We start from the raw sequence: 19,513 nt of genomic DNA, 5'->3' as shown, positions 1-19,513 counted from the left end.
TCAAGGCTAGCCTGGTCTACAGAGTTCCAGGACATCCAGAGCTACACAGAAACTGGTCTCAAAAAAACCAAAGTTGACAAAGAGTCTAGATTGGCAAAGCTGGTGACTGAGTGTGGCTACTTGATCGTGGAGGACAATTGTTCCATTGTCACTTTTGTTATTTCAATATTTTAAGAACCAAAACCAATTAGAGAGTAGTAGGAACTGATGAGCTGCCTGCATGTCTTTCCATGTGATGACCCAGAAGAGTCCCTCTGGCACACCAGTGCGGCATCTATAGTAACAGTAGACAAAGTAGGACGCTCCAGGGTGACACCCAGGAGAGGAGGTGGCAGCTAAGAGGCGGACCTCGAGAGCTGTTGGGGGTTGGTCTGCTGTCTGTGTATTCAGATGCTAAGTTCCAGCCCCCAAACAAATGCATTCTTATGTGTACGAAATAGTGTCGTGTAAACTTTGCTCCCCAGTTGTCTGTGATTGGTAATAAAAAAAAGGTTGGACAGCCTGTAACTGGGCAGAAGAGAGGCAGGCAGGGCTTTGGTTCCCAGGCTTGGGGTCTCAGGTAGGAACCACAAGGCTCCTACCTTGGGAGGAGAGGGAGGAGGAAGATGAAGAGAGACCATGTGGCCTGATGGAGCAGATCCAACGCAGACAAAACAAACACTGGCAAGTGACATGGGGAAGGTGGAAGGTGGCTGGGAAGTAGACTAGCTTAGAAAGAATGTACATCGTACCTGGCCAGTTATTGGGCTTGTTGAATAAATCTATAGGTCTCTGACTCAGTTATTTGAGAGCCACACGGGTTATAGAAAAGTCTTCTAGAATTAATAATTATTCTACAACAGAGAGGCTTTGGAGCAAAAAGAGGATTCCAGTAGAGGGAGAGAAATAAGTGAGTAGACAGCTATGCAGGTGGAGGGCACCCCGGAGGGCACAGCAGACTTCAGTAGACAAAGATCATGACTGAAGGGAGATGAATGGTTAGATCAGGTAGAAGAAGAAGCAGTTGAAGTGCAGACTATAGAATCTGGAGTCATGTGGATGGAAGAAGCCAGCAGAAACAAGTGATCCATACATACTTTAGGGGTTTGTGTCTCTACAAGGTTTCAGCATCAGATAGATAAAATGAGGACACGACTGCACCGTCGTTTAGCTGAGGAGCGGGTTTATGCTGTGGATCTGAGGGACAGCACAGCCGGAGGTGTCCGGAAGAGTCCAGAGCAGGAAGAGAAGGTGGAACACTAACCCTGACCAGGAGACTGAGCCAGGTTAGGAGAGGAGAGAGAGGGAAAGAGGAAGCAAAGAGTAGAAAGATCAAGAGAGTCAAGAGGGGGGGAACTAGAGGGAACACGGCTCAAAGTGTAGGCTTACGTGGAAACGGAAAGCTAGAGCTGGGAAACCCACGAACTGGAGTTTAGGGTAGGACGCACAGGGTGGGGAGAGCCGAGCCGGAGGCCAGCCAGGGCTCTGTAACAGGTGCTCACGATGCCAAGAGAGCCTGGAGGCCGGCATGCACGTTGGCTGCACAGTATTGGAGGATTCTTTTGTGCACATTATACAAACGCCGATTTCTGTCCCCAGAGATCTGGTTAGTGTCGGAATTGTCACTATTATGAAGCATCTCCTGTCTCAATGTTGTGTGAAAATTGGTTTCCATTCCCCCCCCCGCCCCCATTGGTTGATAAAAAGCTGAACAGCCAATAGCTAGGCAGGAGAGGATAAGGCAGGACTTTGGGATCCAGAGAGGTAGAGGGGGGTCTCAGCTGGGGACAGGGAGTCACCATGAGGCAACGTTGCCATGAGGCTACACGAACAAGGAGGTGCCAGAGTGAGACTAAGATGGCAGGTAATGTGCCGTGTGGCTGGGAAGCAGGCCAGCAGAGCGGCGTTAGAGTAGCTTAGTGTCTGACCCAATCAATAAATAGAACAGTGCCATTCATTTTTAGTTTGTCATCACTTGGAAGGTAGCACAGGCATAGAAAAAAAAAAAAAAAACCCTTAATTTTTTAAGGGTAGGAATTTGTCTCCAGGGTCTTTTGGACCTCACATCAGTAAGTTAAGCATTTCTTCCTTAGGTCAAGACAGCTCCAGGCCTTTTTTAAAAATAAACCTAGGGTTCCCTACAAGCTTATTTCAGGGATCTCAGTCCTTAATACTTTATACAAAGATTTCTTGGGAAAATGAGCAAATGATGCAAGACACGAAAATACTTGATTTTCACATTCTAAGAATACATGGTCAGTTTGTCAGATGTGGGATAAAGAAAACTGAAGGTCTGGAGAGCTGGCTCAGTGGTTTGGAGCACCGGCTGCACCTGCGGACTGTGGGTCAGCTCTCGGCACCCACCCGCTGACTCACAGCCAGCTGTAACTCCAGCTCCAGGGGATCCCATGCCCTCTGTTGACCTCTTTGGTTAGGAGATACACATGGCACACCCACATACATATGGACAAAACACCCAGACATAGAAAATAAACCTAAAGTAATTAAACAGTAAAGTAGTTTTCAGTATCGGATGTGATGGAAGTTTTGGTTTCTTTAAAAACTGTTTCATTAGATAAATGTGTTTGTTCTAATCCCAAGTGTTTTAGTTTGAGCTTTAGTTTGCTCACAGCTGACAATTGTCTCTTGCAGGGCTGTGGTCTCTTGACAGCTGGTAACGGCCTACCCTGTGCAGCACGGAGAGGGGCGTGGCTAGGACTCTGAGGGATAAAATTTGAGCGCCCGGAAAGCACAAGTGTGCTGCGCGTGGTGGCGTGTGGGACAGGGAAGTTTGGAGACAGAGAAACACTTTCCACGGCAGCGGCTGGGAGGAGCCTGCGGCTGCTTTTCCTGTTGATGGAGATTGGTACAGCCCCAAAGAACCCATCGACCCTAAACAGCCGGGAGAGGTAATGGGGTGTATGCTCCCTCCCACTAACCCTCTCCCTTCCTGCCCAGGGTTGGGGATTGGAAGGGAGGGGCTTGAAGGAGCCCCAAACGAAATAGCTTAAAAGCGAGCGCCACAGTAAGACTTGCCTGTGGCTTTCTCCCCGTTTCTGTTGGCTCCTTTTCCCTGTGACTCTGCATGATGTCACAGAAGGGCACGAGTGTCTCCCTGGATTCAGTGCACCCAGCAGATTGGTTGTGCTGGGAGGAAGGTTGTGGGAGCTGCTTTGTAGCTCCCCGAGTGCTCGAGTGATCGGCGTGCTGCCCGCCTGAATCAAGGCCTGTGGTTTCCTAGAGGGTGGGACTATCCAGCCTGACTGGACATGTCTGTATTAGGGGGCTTAAATCTTCTGCTGAGCACTACTGAGGTCATGGTTCTGCTGTGATCAAAACCTGTTAAATACTGGTTGTGTATTTTCTGCTTTGTTGTTGAGAGAGGGTCACGCTGTATGGCTTGAGTGCAAGCAACTGCGTAGACAAGGCTGATCTCAGTGCCACGTGCTGGGATGATAGGCAGAGGTCACACACCGGCTTTTTCCTTTGCGTGTGCATGCATCCGTGTACGCACACAGGTGGCGGTCAGAGGACAGCTTTGAAAAATTGGCTCTTTTTACCATGTCGGTCCTGGGGAAGAACCTCAGGTTGCAGGGTTGGTGGTGAATGCTTTTTTCCCCTTGCTGTGTGGCTCTGGGACAGGGGATTGTCATCAGTATAACGGCAAAGGCCTTTACCCAGGAAGCCATCTCGGCAGCCTACCTCAGGAACCTTCTTCAGGACCTCAGGTTTGGTGCCCTGGTTTCACCTTGCCACAGAGACCCGACCATAGAAGAGCCTGGGGGCATTGTCTTGGTTGATGATTGATGAGGGAGGGCCCAGCGGTAGAGTGGGGGTGGGGTGCTCCCGGGTTCCTGGGTCCGATAGAAAGCAGCCGAGGAGCAGGCCAGTAAGCAGGGCCCTCCAGGCCCCTGTACCAGCTCCTGATTCCCTCCCAGTTTTAGTCCCTGCCTTGGTTTCCCTCAGTGGACTGTGACTCTGGATGTGTAAGGCAAAAAGCCCTCCCCCCCCCCCCCTCCTCTTTTTGTTGTTTTTTTTTTTTTTTTTTTTTAAATTTATTTCTTTATTTTACATATGAGTGCTCTATTTACATGTATATCTGCATGACAGAAGAGGGCACCAGATCTTATTATGGATGGTTGTGAGCCACCATGTGGTTGCTGGGAATTGAACTTAGGATGTTTGGAAGAGCAGACAGTGCTCTTAACCTCTGAGCCATCTCTCCAGCCCGGTCATGGTTTTTTATCTCAGCAGCATAACCTCAGCTGAGACAGATGGCACGGCACGTGTGAGGCTTTGCTCACCTGATGGGGCACAGGCTTTATTAAGAAGGTGCTGTAGGAGCCGAGAGGCTTCAAGCGGCACGTGAGACCAGTTCATAATGTGCTAAGCAACGAAGAGAAGAGGGCAGGGAGAAGCCGACTTCGCTCACTTGAGCACCTCTTTCACTCAAAAGCATATGTGGTAGGATTCGTGCCCCATCATGCTTTCTAGGGAAAAGCTGACAGCCAAATGCTGTGCTTGTGAACCTGAAGGGTAACACCAGGGGGAGTGAAGAGCTATGGAGAGCGCTTGTGTTCGTTAGGTCCATAACTGGATTCGGTGGTGGTGTAGCAGGATCACTGGGCAGTCCCAACCCACCAGCTCCCCGTAATGACCGAGACTATTTAACCTGGGACTTAGCTGGCTTCCTCCCACCTATCTTGTATAATTAAGTAACCCTCTTTATTATAGTCCATGTTTGCCACAGGCCCAATTACCTCTCACCATGTCCTGGGGAGTCTGGCTGCTGAACCCTGCCTGATTGACTCCCAGAGTTCCCCCTTTCCTCTCTTCCCCCGATCCAGGCTGTGAGCTCTTTATTAATCAGAAAATGAGGGAAGTGCTGGAACTGAACCCAAGTCCTTGGAAGAGTGACCTGCACTCTTAACCAGAGACCATCTCTACAGCTCCTTTTCAATAACGATACTGACCTTTGCTGAATGACCGCATTCCTCTCCCTTGTCCTCCAGCCCTGCTGTTTCCCACAGCCCACTCTACTGCTAAGACCTTTACTTTGGCTTACAGAATTTTTCGTTTCCAGAATGTTTTTTCTTAGTTCTTTTTTAAAAATCCTATTCTATTTGGATAGTTCTCTCTTTTCAGTGTACAGAATTCATAGACTTGGCCATGGGGTTGAGGTGTTTTCTTTTGTGGGGCTGGTGTTTAGGGCCAGAGCTCTAGCCGTGGTTTCCTCTGAGGTCACACACTGTCCTCAGTGAGCTTTGGACTCCTGGGGGCCTGGCAGGCTCTACTTGGGTCATTACAGTCCCCTTTTCCTGGGACTCCACAGGTACATGCACGGGGGCAGCAGACGTGCCTCGGTGGTCATGTCAGCCTCCAGCTTCTCACCCTTGGTAAAGCAGGAGTGTGGCACCTCCCCTCACTCATGCTGTCCATCAGGCATGTGGTTCTGTTCTTTCTTCCTAGGCCGGGCAGCTTGTAAGCATTGTTCCTTGGTTTTGCTGAATGCTATTTAAATTCAAAACCTTTACTGCATCCCTCAGTGCTCAACAGATACAGATATTCCCTGCTTCTGTTGTTCTCATACCGGTGGGAGAGAGCAGGTTCAGCAAGGTCTGTCCTCGTCAATACCACATAGGTGAGGGTCACAGAAGGACGTGTCTCAAGCCTAACAGACTGCGTCACCCATGTGTAGTTTGGTTGACTTTATAGACCCAGTGTACGAGGTTATCCCCTGTAAGCACTGGAAATGGCTTCACAAAGGAGAATGCCAACTTATTTTGTCTGATGGATTTATTTCATAAAGTCTCAATGTAAACCAAGCCAACAAAAACCCACGCGTCAAAAACAGCAGGCTGTCATCACACATGCTACTGGCTCTCTGTGTTTTAGGCATGAAGATTAAAGCCATAAAATATGGACCTGAGGTAAAGGTTATTTCAGAAACAGAACCAGTAAACAGCTTACAGATAGACACTATTCAAAACAGGGTGGGCCAGCTGCTTGTTTCTGTGAATGTTTCACCAAATCCGGTTCTGTTCCGGAAAGAAACAGACATTTTAGTGTGACATCACTTGTTTTGGGGGCCGTGTTGTGCATCACAAGACACTGAGAAGGATCTCTGGTCTCCGTCCACTAGACACAAGCAGCAATCATCTTTAAAGTGGCAAACAAAAATGCCTGTGGACACTGTCAAACCTCTGCTGGGCATGTGGGGGAAGAGGCTGAGAACCACTGGTTCTCAGCAGGCACTTCCGCGCTGCAGAGGCCCCAGCCTCAAATATTGTGTGGCCCCTCATAAGAGACCATTTAGCAGCTATCTGACATAAACAAGGGCCAATGACATATGCCCGATGAGGACAATCTATGGCCCACATGGAAACATGACCTCCTGGCCATCTTTCTACAAATGATAACAATGTGCAATTCACAGAAACAAAGCTCAAATGACCCACAGGCCCCGGAGATGCTCAGTCTTGGGAGCCGTCAAGAAGTGCAAACAGAAGGCACGTTTTCAATCCTGGCTGACACAGTTAAGAAACACTGGTTCCTGTTGAGGTAATGGCGAGCTTCCCACAGAAACAGTAAGGCAGGTGTGTTTCAAATGTGGCAGTCTGTGAAGACAGGAATCCAGCTGCTCTATAGGAGCAGCGGCAGCAGCACATACATGGTAATCCATGTCCTGGGTGCTCGTCGCTGGTCACTGGAAGAATGAGCTGTACCCACGCGGCTTGCCTGTGTGCGGGACGCTGTCAGAGCAGAACCGTGAGCACTGACCAGAAAGTCGCCCTCGGTGTCTCTGTCAGTGAGAGGAGGGGGCTGCACTGTGTGCACGCGGACTTGCTCAGTCACTCCCACCTGAACATACCTGTCACCAGAGCGAGCCTGTGTGGGAGTGCGCCCACGGACCGTACACAGACAGCGCACGCCGCCGCCTCTCTGGTAACCACCGTAGGATATTCAAGTCTTGAAAAAATTCTGTATACAGGAGCAGAAAATTAAAACGCCACCTTTCCAACTCCGAAATCAGAACTAATACCACCGTTAAAACGCTGCTTTCATTAACTTAATGAACTCCTATAAAATGTGCAGGTGCTCCTCTTAGAAGAGTAGTTAGACTAGACAGATCTATGGGTCAGTATACCAGTGCAGACCGAAACTCCGTCACCGCTTCTCCCCTTGAAGTACTTGATGGGCCGGGAGATGGCTCGGTAAGGGCTTGCCATGCAAGCACAGGACCAGAGTTCCAAATCTAACCCTGCCTTTAATTCAAACACCAGGGAGGCAGAGCCAAGTGGGCCTCTGGGTCAGGCAGCTGAGCCTGACTGGCGAGTCCCCGCTCCCCACCAGGACACCCATCAGAAAAAGTGAAGGCTCCCGAGGCAGGACAGCCTAGGTCGACCTCAGGCCTCCACCCGTGTGCACCTACACAGCCGCCTACCTGGACCCCGTTATCAACTGTCTCCAGGAGGCTGTGCAGGAATTAGCAGCTTTCCTCACCACGTGGTGCTGGTCTGCAGTGAGGCAGATGCGGGCCCCTGGATGCCGGCTGCTCTCACCGTGGAAGTCCGCAGACCAGGAGCCGAGACCTCAGACTTCGCAGCAGGCCTCTGCTTGGGTACTCACTCATTCGCTTACTAGCCCTGCTACAAATGCTTTCTGGGCAAAGCACCGTGCTGTGCAGCTTCCGGGCTGCTGGATGAGACTTGCTGGTATCATCAAGGAAGATGGGTTTGTAAATAACCGTCCTGGTTTTAGATGCTGCCCTTTCCCAAATTTGGTAAAAATGTTTGCTAGCTTCATAGCTGTGAGTGTCTTGTGCCCTGAAGAGGTAGAAGATTTTTTTTAACTGTCAGATGACTCAGTTTTAGAGGAATGAGTGTAGTTCCTTAAGCAGGTTCTCCTTGGTTTTAATTTCATTCAGGAAAACAATACTTTTCCGAGATTTAAGGTATATGGTAAAAAGCAGCAATAAAAATACATTATCAAATGCTGTGAGTAAACATCCTATATCTTACTAAAATGAAGTTGATTATATAGCTCAACAATATGTTTAAGAAAATAATGCTTCTCTGTGCTGAATATAAATCCCTGATGAACACATCTGTGTAAAATACATTTAAATGCTCATTTTCCAAGAGGTGTGTCTACTGTAAAAGCCGAGTCTTTTAGCTTTCTGTGTCTGCAAGTCCACAGAAAGGACACGTCACTGACACTGCGTTTCCCAGGCGGGTCTCAGCCTCACAAAGCAGGGACCTGGCGGCACAGGCATGCTCCCCGCCCTGGGGAAGGCCGCGGCCCTGCATCTGAGCCCTGCTCAGGGCTCTACCGCACGAGAGCAAGCGCACAGTGTGCAGCCGTCAGTGACACCAAAGAGGGAGAATGCTGCCGTCTGCAGAGGCCTTGTCTCTGCTCGTCCCAGCCATGCTAACTCCCGTGAACCTCATCTCCGGCTCATGACAGCACTGGGTGTGTCTGTCACCTACCTATTCCGAGTTTCCGCTGTGCCCGGTTTCATTTTGTTTGTTTCTTCATCTACTGGAGTTGCTGCTTGGATAGAATGTTTACTGAGAATTGCCAGGACTAGGTACTGAAACTGGTCACCACAGACTCCTAGCCTTACAATCCCAGCTTTGACACATACGAAGGGAAAAGTTCATTTTCCTCAGAGAATAGCTTCAGTCACAGCGGATGCATCTCAAATATAGTATCATTTATCCCTAATGGACATTTAAGTATAAATGTATTTACATATAGGCATCTTTAGCTTCCTGCGGAGACTTGGCTCTTGGCTAAAGCTTTGCTATTTTCCAGTTCTCCCGTATACAGATCAAGGCATGGCTTTTGTTTATGAAAGTTCTTTTCTGAGGCTGGAACTCCTGTTATCCAGGCTCCCCCACAGCTCACTAGATAGCCCAGAATGGCCTTGAGTTTCTGTCCTGTCCCCAAGTTCTGGGGTGATGGGTGTGCCACCACATTGGCTCAGGGAGACTTTTTTAAGGCATCAAAACGGCTCCCTCCACCCCAGCCACCTCACTGCAGCTCAGTTCTGAGTCTTCTGACCAGCAGAAGGGCAAACTATGAACAAAAGCTTTTAAGTTTTCCTTCCTAAGAGAGAATGTAAGATGCCCCTCCAATCACTGGACATGTAAGGCGCCCCTCTTCTAAGATGGTTATAAGAAAGCTCACAACAGTGAAAATAACAAAGGTATACCTTCCCCATAACTGGTCTTTTTAAAAAAAAAAAAAAAAAAAAAAAAAAAAAACTCAAAACAGTCTCCAAGCCAGCCTGAAACTTGCGATCCCCCTGCCTCTGGCTCCCAGATGCTTGTATTACAGGCATGGCACACCATGCCCTGCTACATTTGGCACTTTAAACACTCATTGGATGCTATTCCACAAAAGTAACTGGCAATATGGTGCCAACATTGCTAATTTATAAAAGAATGTAATCGTCAGTAAGGTGTAAACTCTTGAGGGTGAGTAAGAAGTAAACATGGTTAAGTCCTTTTCCACACTTCCTCAGCTCACGTTAAGTTTATAGAATGACCTTGCAACCATTTCATGGAAGGGACGAAGGACTGCTGCACTGTTAGCAGAAGTGTAGGCCCACGCCCAATCGCTAATTTCTCTGCCATCCTCAGCCTGGCCCTGAGGTGAACTCCCTGAGGACTATTTGGCTCTGGGCCACTTAAAGGGCATAAATACTTTCCTTACATCCATTGAACTTTCCAGTTTTTCATCAACTGAAGACTTATGATAAATTCTGAAACAAGTCAGTCGCTGCCACTTTCTGTAATTATAGGGTTTCTTACTGGTGACAAATGTCCATCACGTCTTGACTCAATTACCTGTGAGTGTGAATTCAAGTGCCAATAAGAAACCCCCTGACCTTGGTCTCCCACGCGTTAGTCACCACAGGGTGTTTAAACTGCCGAGCTCCCTGATGGCAGCACTCACTCGCTCCTGTGGCCTGTGTGGATTCTCTGATGCTGAGTGAGGTGGGAGCCTCGGATGAAGGCCTTCCCACATTGCTTGCACTTGTAGGGCTTCTCTCCAGTGTGGATTTTCTGGTGCCGACTGAGCTCCGAGCCTCTGCCGAAGGTCTTCCCACACTCCTTGCACTCGTAGGGCTTCTCGCCGCTGTGGCTTCGTTGATGGTGCGTTAGTTCTGATCTTCGAATGAAGGCCTTGCCGCACTCCTGACACTTGTGGGGCCTGTCCCCAGTGTGAACCTTCTGGTGTCTAAGAAGCTCCGTGGTGCAGGTGAAGGCCTTCCCGCACTCCTGACACTTGTAGGGCTTCTCACCCGCATGGGCTCGCTGATGCCGGGCGAGCTCCGACCCTCGCCGGAAGCCTTTGCCGCACTCCTTACATTTATAGGGCTTCTCGCCAGTGTGCACACTCTGGTGGCGAAGGAGATGTGAGTCGGAAATGAAGCCCTTCCCGCACTCCTGACACTTGTGGGGCTTCTCCCCGGTGTGCGTCATCTGGTGTAGGGCGAGCTGCGAGGCACAGCTGTACACTTTGTCACACTCCTGACACTCGTAGCCTCTCGCCCCAGCATGTGACAGCAGGTGAAGGCTAAGCTGCGTGTCGTACCGGAAGGCCTTCCCGCACTCCTTGCACTTGTGAGGCTTCTCCCCAGTGTGGATCCGCTGGTGACGGAGAAGGTGTGAGGGCCGGGTGAAGGCTTTCCCACACTCCTTGCACTCAAAGCATGTCTCATCGGTGTGAACCCTCTGGTGGAGACTAAGCTGTGCGTTCGAGGGGAAGGCCTTCCCACACTCTCGACACTTGTAGGGCTTCTCACCCGTGTGCAGCTTTTGATGGTGGCCGAGCTGGGAGGCAGAATGGAAGCTTTTCCCACACTCCTTACACTTATGGGACTTCTCACTACTCTGAGTTCCCTGAGGCTTCAAAGCGTTAGGACCAGAACTGAGGGTACTTTTCTTACTGTCACTGCCTTTTTTGCTTTCATGGCCCCTGTGATGCCTGGCCAAGCCTGACTTGTTGCTGAAGACCTTCCCAGGCTGTGCGCACACAATGACTTTTCTCTTAGCGTCAACTTGCTTGTCGTCACGGGGAGCCGGTTGAGCCGGTTGGCACGTGGCTGTTTGCTCACACTTTCCGCACTCACCGGCTGTTCCCTGAGGCTGAGCTTCCCAATTGGCTGTGTACTGGATGGCTGTGGGGCTCTCCACAGGCCTTTCCACAGTTTGTCCCAAATGCCCCTCCTGATGGACCTGCTGCCCCTCCACCCAGTGTGTGACTTCTCTGTCACCTTTGGCCCTGCTGTCCCTGGAGCGTTTAGGTTTTTTTGCCACCTTTTGTTGCAATGATTTAATTTTGTAACTGTCGTTTGGAAGTAAGTTCTTGCCTTTTCTTCTAGACTCCCAATCTGTAAGATAGTGAGAAAATGTGGGTTTTTACACTAAAGGCGATGAAAAGGTGAGCGAGTCGTAACAACATTGAAATTTAGAGTGAGAGAAGGTATGAGAGGAGATGATGAAGACAGCTCATAAGGGAAGGTGAAGGCCATGGTCTTTGCACCCTGGTGGGCTTCCAAATCAGACAAACGTACTCCAAACCTGATGCCCAGGTACTGCCTAAGAAAACTAAGAGAATATAATAAGCAAGGCTAAGAGCAGCCTCCATATCTAGCCTCAGACCACGCATGGATGTCCGGTTTCTGTCCTGTCTCTCAGTCACCTTGTTCAGAGCTGAAGAGTCACGCTGTGCTCTCCACCGTGCTAGTTCTGCCGCCACCCCTCACCTCCTCCCCACACGTAGGCAGAATGTGCTGTTTAAGGGAGTGAGGTCATAGCTTCTTCTGTCAGAACCTCCTCCTTACTCAAGACAGCCAGAGGAAAAGCTCAGAGATTGCGGTCAGCCTTGAGTGCCTTTCTTACAAACACCATCTTCCTCCTCTGAGACGGTCTCTCATTAGCCTGCAGCTCACCCGTTATGCTAGATTGGCCGGCTAGTAAGCCCTAGCGAGCCTCCTATCCCTGACTTTCCAGGCCAGGATTATAGGTACACACTACCATGCCTGGCATTTTTATGGGTCCCTATGCTTGTGAAGAGTGGATTCCAATGACTTGAACTAACTCCCAAACCTTAACACAAATTCTTAAAAAAAAAAAAAAAAAAGTCTTCAAAAGTTGGAAAAGGAAGGAGTATTTCCCAGCTAGCTCAGAGGCTCGTATGACCCGCAGTCTGCTTTTATACAAGAATTCTAAAACCATTTAATGATAAAAACATCAAATAGCAAAAGGGACAGGAGCATTCCACACATTCCACGAGCCTGAAGACCGTCCCCACGCCTGGCAGTGAGCGGAGGGAAGTGCGGTGTGCTCCCCCATCGATACTGCAACATAAAAGGATGATGAACCCTGAGAACACTGTGACGTGAAGAAGCCATGAACAGCACCCCGTTTGATGTCACTACTGTGAAATGCCCAGGCAGGCACACTTGTACAACCAGAAAGTCAATTAGGGGTTGCTTGTGCTGGGCGTACAAAGACTGCTGCCCGGTGTGGTCATGGTGAAAATATGTTTTGACTGATGGCTGCGATGGACGACCAAGTCCCCGAATACTAAAGTCTGTCCCGCTGCTCACTTTAAATGGATGAGCTTTATGATCTGCAACTTTTATCTCAATGAGGTGTTTTAAGAAGCCAGGAGAGGTGGTGGCTGGTGCACACCTTTAAGCCCAGCACTCAGGAGTAGGTAGACCTCTGCGTGTTGGAGGCCAGTCTGGCCTACAGAGGGAGTTCTAGGATGGCCAGGGCTACACAGAGAAACCCTGTCTTGAAAAACCAAAACGCCAAGAGAAAACAAGACTCAAAATATAGGCAAAATGGCTGCCCTGGGTTCTTCTCTGATTGAGAGGGCGCCACGGCAGAAGAGCAGCGAGACAGCGGCTGGGAAGAGCCCTGTGCTGAGGGCCCGTCTACCCAGAGCACGGCTTTGGCCAATAGCGAGCTTTCTGCCAGCCTCGCAGACGAGCCGGGTGACGACCTGCCCTGTCTCCTGTCTCCCGGTCCCATCACTTACCAGGCTGCTGCACTTTTGCCTCAGTCCTCCTAGCCATCCAGGGCTCTTTCCCCTGCTCTAAAAGGCAGATCACACTTGGCTTAGTGTCAGCAAGACCTGTCCAAAGACAGAAGGGAAAGTTCATTCTGTGCACGTCACAATTACAATCAATCCAGAAGGCCTGGCATGGTGGTGCATGCATTTAATCATAGAACGCGAGAGGAAGTGGTAGATCTTTGTGGGTTCAAGGCCCAACAGGGCTACATGGTAAGACTATAGTAAAATAAATCCATCATTGTCAAGGGAGAAAAACGGGGTCTCAGCCCTGAGAGAAGTGGCCAGAAGCCCCTCCTAACCCGGAAGCTACTATCTCAAAATGACAACCCCCACAAGGGAGAAATTCAGTTTTCTCCAAAAGAGAAAGAGTTGGATTTCTGATGGGGATGGGGGGAGTGGAGAGGAAATGTAATCAGAATATATTGCATGAAAAAACTTTTTTCATTAGAGAGAAGAAGAGAGGGAGAGAGAGAGAGAAAGTTAATCCTGGGAACCATGTAAAGAAGGAAGAGAAGCAACTCCACAGAGTTGCCCTCTGACCTCTGTGAGCATGCCACTCCCACTCCAATAATAATAAAGAAAAAAATAACTTGAGGGTCAAAGCAAGTGAACGTCAGAGGGCGAAGACAACATCCTTGTGTGCCTGCCTCAGCGTAGCAGCATTAATTCAGTCCAGTGCTTGAAAAGTGTTCATGAAGAATTCAACAAAGCTTTCGGCAGAGCACGCCTATTTCTCCAGCACTTCGAAAGCCGAGGAAGGAGGACTGTTAGTTTCAGACCAGCCTGGGCTACAGAGCAGACTTTGTCTCAAACAAAACAAATCAACAGGGGCTAGAGAGATGGCACAGAAGTTAAGAACCCTCACTACTATTGTAGAACTAGAGTTCAATTCTTAACACCCACATGACAGCTCACAACCATTTGTAATTCAAATTCTAGGGGATCTGATGCCCTCTTCTGGTTTCCATGGGTACCAGGCATGCGTATGGTACACAGACATACATGCAGGCAAAACACCTATACATATAATAAAATTAGAAACATAAAAGAAAAAAAACAAAACAAAACCCAACATTCACTATGAAGGAAATGAAAATTCTGTAAAGCCAATTCTGAATTTTGGGAAGGTGAACTTACCTAGGGAAATCAAGTTGCTGTAATTCTCCAACATTACATCCCGGTACAAATCCCTGTGGGAACTGTGCATGCTTGCCCACTCCTCTTGAGACAAGTAAATGACCACATCTTTGAACTTCAAGCCCTGAAACCACACACACACACACGCCATTTGTGAAATTAAGACAAAACTTTGAAGACAACAGAAAAGATGGTGAAGAAGACAGTGTTCCCTGGATAACAGAGCTGGGCCCTTTCATGTGACCATCAAGGTGGGAACAAGGAGCCCAACAGGCTCTGGACAGACCTGCTCGTTGGCTTTTTCCACCTGAATGAAATTATACATGCAAGTACACAGCGTCCTCTTTCTAGTCATGCTCTGTTCGTGTGTGATGTTTTTGTTATTGTTGACTAACTGCGCCACGACCCTTTCTTCTCTGTACCTGTACAAATCTGCCCTTCTACATTTTTGTGTCTAATCCTCTTATCTCTGACCTAAGCTGCACACCCTTTCTCATGCTGTACTCCCTCTTCCCAAAGAACCTATGACATTCACAACTGCAACTAGTGCCCTAACGCCCAGTCTCTCCCCTATGAAAACTCGACAGTGACACAAAGGGTCTTCTACAAGGAGGCAGAAACTAAAAGTGGTGACAAACTATCAGGGTCACCGCCCCAATCCACACTAAAAGCTGCAGGAAATGTACTTCCTGCTGAGGACATCCTTTTAAGAAGGCCTCACAGAAGGGCACATCCATCACCACAGATATGCGAAGCACACCAAGATTACGAGACAATAAGCCACCACAACCGGCATCCAAATTCCCAAGTACCTGATAATAGAACCCCAAGTACTACAATAGCTGAAATGTCTGAGAAAAACTTAAGGGTCCTACTTTAAAAAAAAAAATGAGCTAGTGGGCGTGGGCGAGGGCCTTGTCCGTTGGCAGCACTTGGGAGTGCAGGCCCTGCATCCCGCCTGGGCAGTACAGCAGGGCTGGCCCTGGTGGAAGGGGTGAAGGTGAGCCAGCCCGAAGGAGCTGGCCTAGCCAGTTGTCTATGGTGGGGTGGGGTGGGGTGGGGGTGATGCCCTCCCTCCTCCCCTGGCCACCTGTGGCTGTCAGGAGAGCTAGCCCTTAAAGCACGAGAACAGGAGAGCTAGCCCCGTGGAGCTGGCCTTGATGATGAAAGCATGGCTGATGCCGCCCTGAGGGTGAGAATGGGAGAGCTGGCCTAGCCCCTTGCAGGCTGCAGCACTGTGGAGTTGGCTCTGGAGGTGTGGGTGCAGGTGGACCAGCCTGGAGGGCAGGAGAGCTGACCCTGCCTCCTGCTGATGGTGGCACTGGGGAGCCGGCAGGCTGTCCAGCTCAGCTGCCACTCAAGCCCAGATCCAGAGCTTTGAATTGGCCTACCCCAAACTCCATCTGTGAACTGCTGGAGCACGTGAAAGAGCCAGTCCTTCAGATCCAAAGCTTCATGACACAGGGCAGTACTGGGAAAAGACCCGGTGTGAATCCAAAACTGATGGTGACACAGAAGCCAGAGATCTGGAACCAGACCAGACTCCTCACAATGAACATTTGCAAGTGAAAATGTATAGACAGGGCTGGAGAGATGGCTCAGCGCCCTTAACCAAGAACATGGTTTGCTCTTCCAGAGGTCCCGAGTTCAATTCCCAGCAACCACATGATGGCTCACAACCATCTACACTTGATCTGGAGCCCTCTTCTGGTCTACAAGTATACAATCAGATATAGCACTCATATACATAAAAATAAATAAAAATCTTAAAAAAAAAACTGTGGACAAAGATACAGGACACACTGTGACATAGCACAGCTTCCACGAAGAGATTTTTTTTTTTAATTGCTCTTTGTTTCTGTGTTTCTTAATTTGGGAGGAGGGTGCAAGGGTAAGGGAGCCTATGAGGGGATGGAGAGCAGAGCAGAGGAAATGGTGTGAAACTCGCCAAACATAAACAAAAGCAAAAACCAATGACCAAGGAACAGGGGAATCATTATCATCAGTTGTGTACCCATTGGTGACCCAACCAGGGACTAGTGGGAAGTTACAGCTGAGTTACAGCTGGATGTGGTAGCCTACATTTTCAGTCCCAGCATTAGGAAGGAGGCACAAGGATCTCTTGAGTTTGGGCTAGCCTGGTCTACAAAGTGAGTTCTAAGCCAGTCAAGGCTACACATTGCAACCCTGTCTCAAAACCAACCAAGCAACCCATGAGTCACACAGATGGCCCTGGCTGAACTATATGGTCAGAAAATACAATCTGAGAAAGGCGCATGCAAAGATGGGTGCTGGAGGACGATATGTACATTCATTGTGTACATTCTCAACGTTCCCTTATACTTCTTCCACAGTCCCGTCTGCCTTCCCATGCCTTTGTTCTTTTAACCCACTGAGTCCAGTCCAGCTGCCTATGGGAATGTTGGCTATTCTCGTCAGCCTGACCCTGGGCAGTGGCTGCATGCGTTTGTGAGTGCAACGGCCATTTTTGAAGACTTGTTTTTATTTTGTGTGTGTGGGAATTTTGCACATGTGTGCCTGTACCCACAGAAGGAGAGCAGTCCACCCACACTGTTGGGCAGTGTCTTCAGGTGGCGGATCCCCAGAGACTGGAACGACAAATGATGCTGAGCCGCCATGTGGGTGCTGGGAATTGAACCTGTGTCTCTGGAAGAGCAGCCAGTGATCTTAACTGCTGAGCCGTTTCTCTCTAGCCCCTCTTTTTTTCTTTTCTGGTGTTGTTTCTTTGACAATTTTCTACTTGAATCGAATGCATTCTGAGAACTCTTTCCTGACCTCTCCTGCTGTGCCAAGGCCACATTTGAGAGGAACCTCAAAGGCCAGCGATGCAAAGTAAGTACTTAAGCCACTTGTTTCTGTCACCATGACCATGGGGCCAATCACACGCACAGACAAAGCAGTCTGAGAACAGTAACAGCTGAGTGTCTTCTGGGTGCCTAATGTTCTAAACCTGAGGTTTTTGCAGGGATTCTTTACTAATGTATACAAAAATAGAGGCTGGGCGGTGGTGGCTCATGGCTTTAATCCCAGCACTCAAAGGCAGAGGCAGGTGGATCTTTGTAAGTTTGAGGCCACTTGGTCTAAAGAGTTGAGTTCTATGACAGCCACGGCTACAGAGAAAAACCCTATTCTTGAAAAACAAAACAAAGCAAAAGAAATACAATAAGGGTTTTTCATCTGGGGAAAAATAAGTGAAGAAGCCAGGCAGACACCCCAGGCTGTTATAATTTTTAAGCAAGAATGTCACTACAGTGACCTTAGAAGGGACAACAAAGACTGAAATAACTTTATTCTACTTCTCAAATTCCCTGCTAAATGATCAGGTTCACCATCAAGATTTGGCCTGGGAAATGGAAATTCTAGACAACAGATGCAGTTTGTATGAAGCAGATGCCCTAGGCTGGGTTCCACAAGCACAGTTTCCTCTTCCCCAAATCACTTGAGTCTCTTGAAAAGATTCCTGAATTTCAGTAGCATTTGGAAGCTAAGAAGCCTCTGTATGAACAAAGTGGCAAATTTGGCTTACCTCGGCCATGTCTTTAGATGCAAAATCCATCTCTCCTCCTCCTCTTTTGGTTTCTTAAGAGAAAGAAGAAGGTGGGAAATGGTTAAGAAACTGCATACACAGAGCACACTCCTGCACACACACCCCACTATAGCACCAATGAGACCCCACAGCCTTCTCCAATCTTTACTTAAACAGGTGGCCCTAGGGCCCAGACTGGAGTCCTGGGGCGGAGTCCCAAATGTAGCTTCTTCGTGGAGAAAAGGCTGTCTGCAGCCACCATCTTTAACTACTCCGCTCTCATCTGTCTCAGAAGGTAGCAGGGCTGGGCCTGCCTGGTGAGCATGCAGATGAGGAGAGCCGCTGCCCAGCAGTGGGTGCGCTGTTCTCTGCAGGCTATTAGACCAGAGTCTACACTGCACAGAGGGGACCTATGTGCTCACACAGAGCACACTCCTGCACAGAGGGGACCTCTCTCCACCCAGCTCCCACTGCTGGTGACCACAGTGTGCCCCACATATACATCTGCGGACGGCCCGTAAGAGCAAGAAAGTACAAATGCAGCAACCAGAGCCAAGAGGAGCCCTCTTCCATCGGAGCCTGCTTGCACCCTCTCTTGAACAAGCTTAACATCATACATTTGCGTTCCACGCCAAGGAGTAGAGGCTAATCTTCAATCAGCAGGCAATAAGCTGTAATTGCAGCCTCTCCCTCTGGCTACTCCGTTCCCATATACCCTCTGACACGTAAACAAAAGCTTACTTATGACAAAACAACTCCAGTCCTTCCTAGCAAATCGTAACCCCTGGCTATAAAATACTAACTGGATCATTAGTGGCTATATTCATTACTTTTCAAATGCAGGTACACGACACTGAATATTCTTTTCCCTAAAGAGTATTATAGTCAAGTGTAGTGGTGTGTGCCTTTAACCCCAGCATTCAGGAGGCAGAGGCAGGTGAATCTCTGTGAGTTCAAAACCACCTTGGTCTACATAGTGAATGCTAGGACAGCTAGGACAACACAGAGAGACCTTATCTCAGAAATAAAAAAAGGGGGGGTGGTGGTTAGAGAGATGGCTCAGCAGTAAAGAGCCCTGGCTGCTCTTCCAGAGGTCCTGAGTTCAATTCCCACAACTATACTGTGGCTCATAGCCATCTATACTGTAATCTGGTGCCCTCTTCTGGCCTGCAGGTGCACATGCAGATACAGCGCTCATACATCAAACAAGGAAATAAATCTTTAAACAAATTTATAGCTTCTAAAAATTTACATGTAAACTGAAAATAAAAAACCATAAGTAATATATAAACACATGTAACAAGATAAAATACACAAAGTTCCTAGCAGCCTTTCCATTTGTGGTTGATACATGTTATCCTTGATGCCTGCAGTTTCCTTGTTCAACAATGTCTTCTGTACCACTTCACTCAATATTCAGGCTACTAAGGACTACTCAAGCCCTTAAGTTTGACAAGCAGGGCGACCTAACCTTCATTCATGAACTCTTGACTCCTCAGTCGCCTCTCCCTTCCCCTCCCCTTTCACTGCTTCACTTCCCCACTATACTAACAGCCACAGACTGACCAAGAGCAAACCACAGAAGCTCCTGGGCTCTACAGCCAGCTACCTCCCCATGCAGCTGCAATCCAGTTTTCATGAAATCAGGGTCATTCCAACTAGTAAGCTGTATTTGTGGCGATTCTCTTTCTTTGAGTGAGAGGAGAGGTTTATATGGACCTCAATTTATAGTCGGGTCAAAATTTAAAAACC

At 48.7% G+C, this 19,513-nt stretch overlaps 1 protein-coding gene across 3 annotated transcripts in view; it reads right to left on the bottom strand.

Annotated features, from left to right (window-relative positions):
• Positions 1 to 5,757: 5,757 nt before the first annotated feature.
• Positions 5,758 to 19,513, bottom strand: part of LOC129667293 (zinc finger protein 568-like) — a 53,287-nt gene continuing 39,531 nt past the window's right edge. For all 3 annotated transcript variants that reach the window (XM_055594856.1, XM_055594857.1, XM_055594858.1), the window contains 4 exons: positions 17,762 to 17,814; positions 14,215 to 14,338; positions 13,042 to 13,137; positions 5,758 to 11,383 (listed from right to left, as the gene is read on the bottom strand). In XM_055594856.1, coding sequence (XP_055450831.1) covers positions 9,939 to 11,383; positions 13,042 to 13,137; positions 14,215 to 14,338; positions 17,762 to 17,814 — 1,718 coding nt within the window. In that variant the 3' untranslated portion in view covers positions 5,758 to 9,938. The remainder of the gene's footprint in view (positions 11,384 to 13,041; positions 13,138 to 14,214; positions 14,339 to 17,761; positions 17,815 to 19,513) is intronic.

Source organism: Psammomys obesus, unplaced genomic scaffold, assembly GCF_907164565.1.
Source record: "Psammomys obesus unplaced genomic scaffold, mPsaObe1.curated_primary_1811, whole genome shotgun sequence".
In the NCBI taxonomy this organism is placed as follows: domain Eukaryota; kingdom Metazoa; phylum Chordata; class Mammalia; order Rodentia; family Muridae; genus Psammomys; species Psammomys obesus.
The sequence above is the reverse complement of the archived record's forward strand: the minus strand, read 5'-3'. Positions and strand labels throughout refer to the sequence as shown.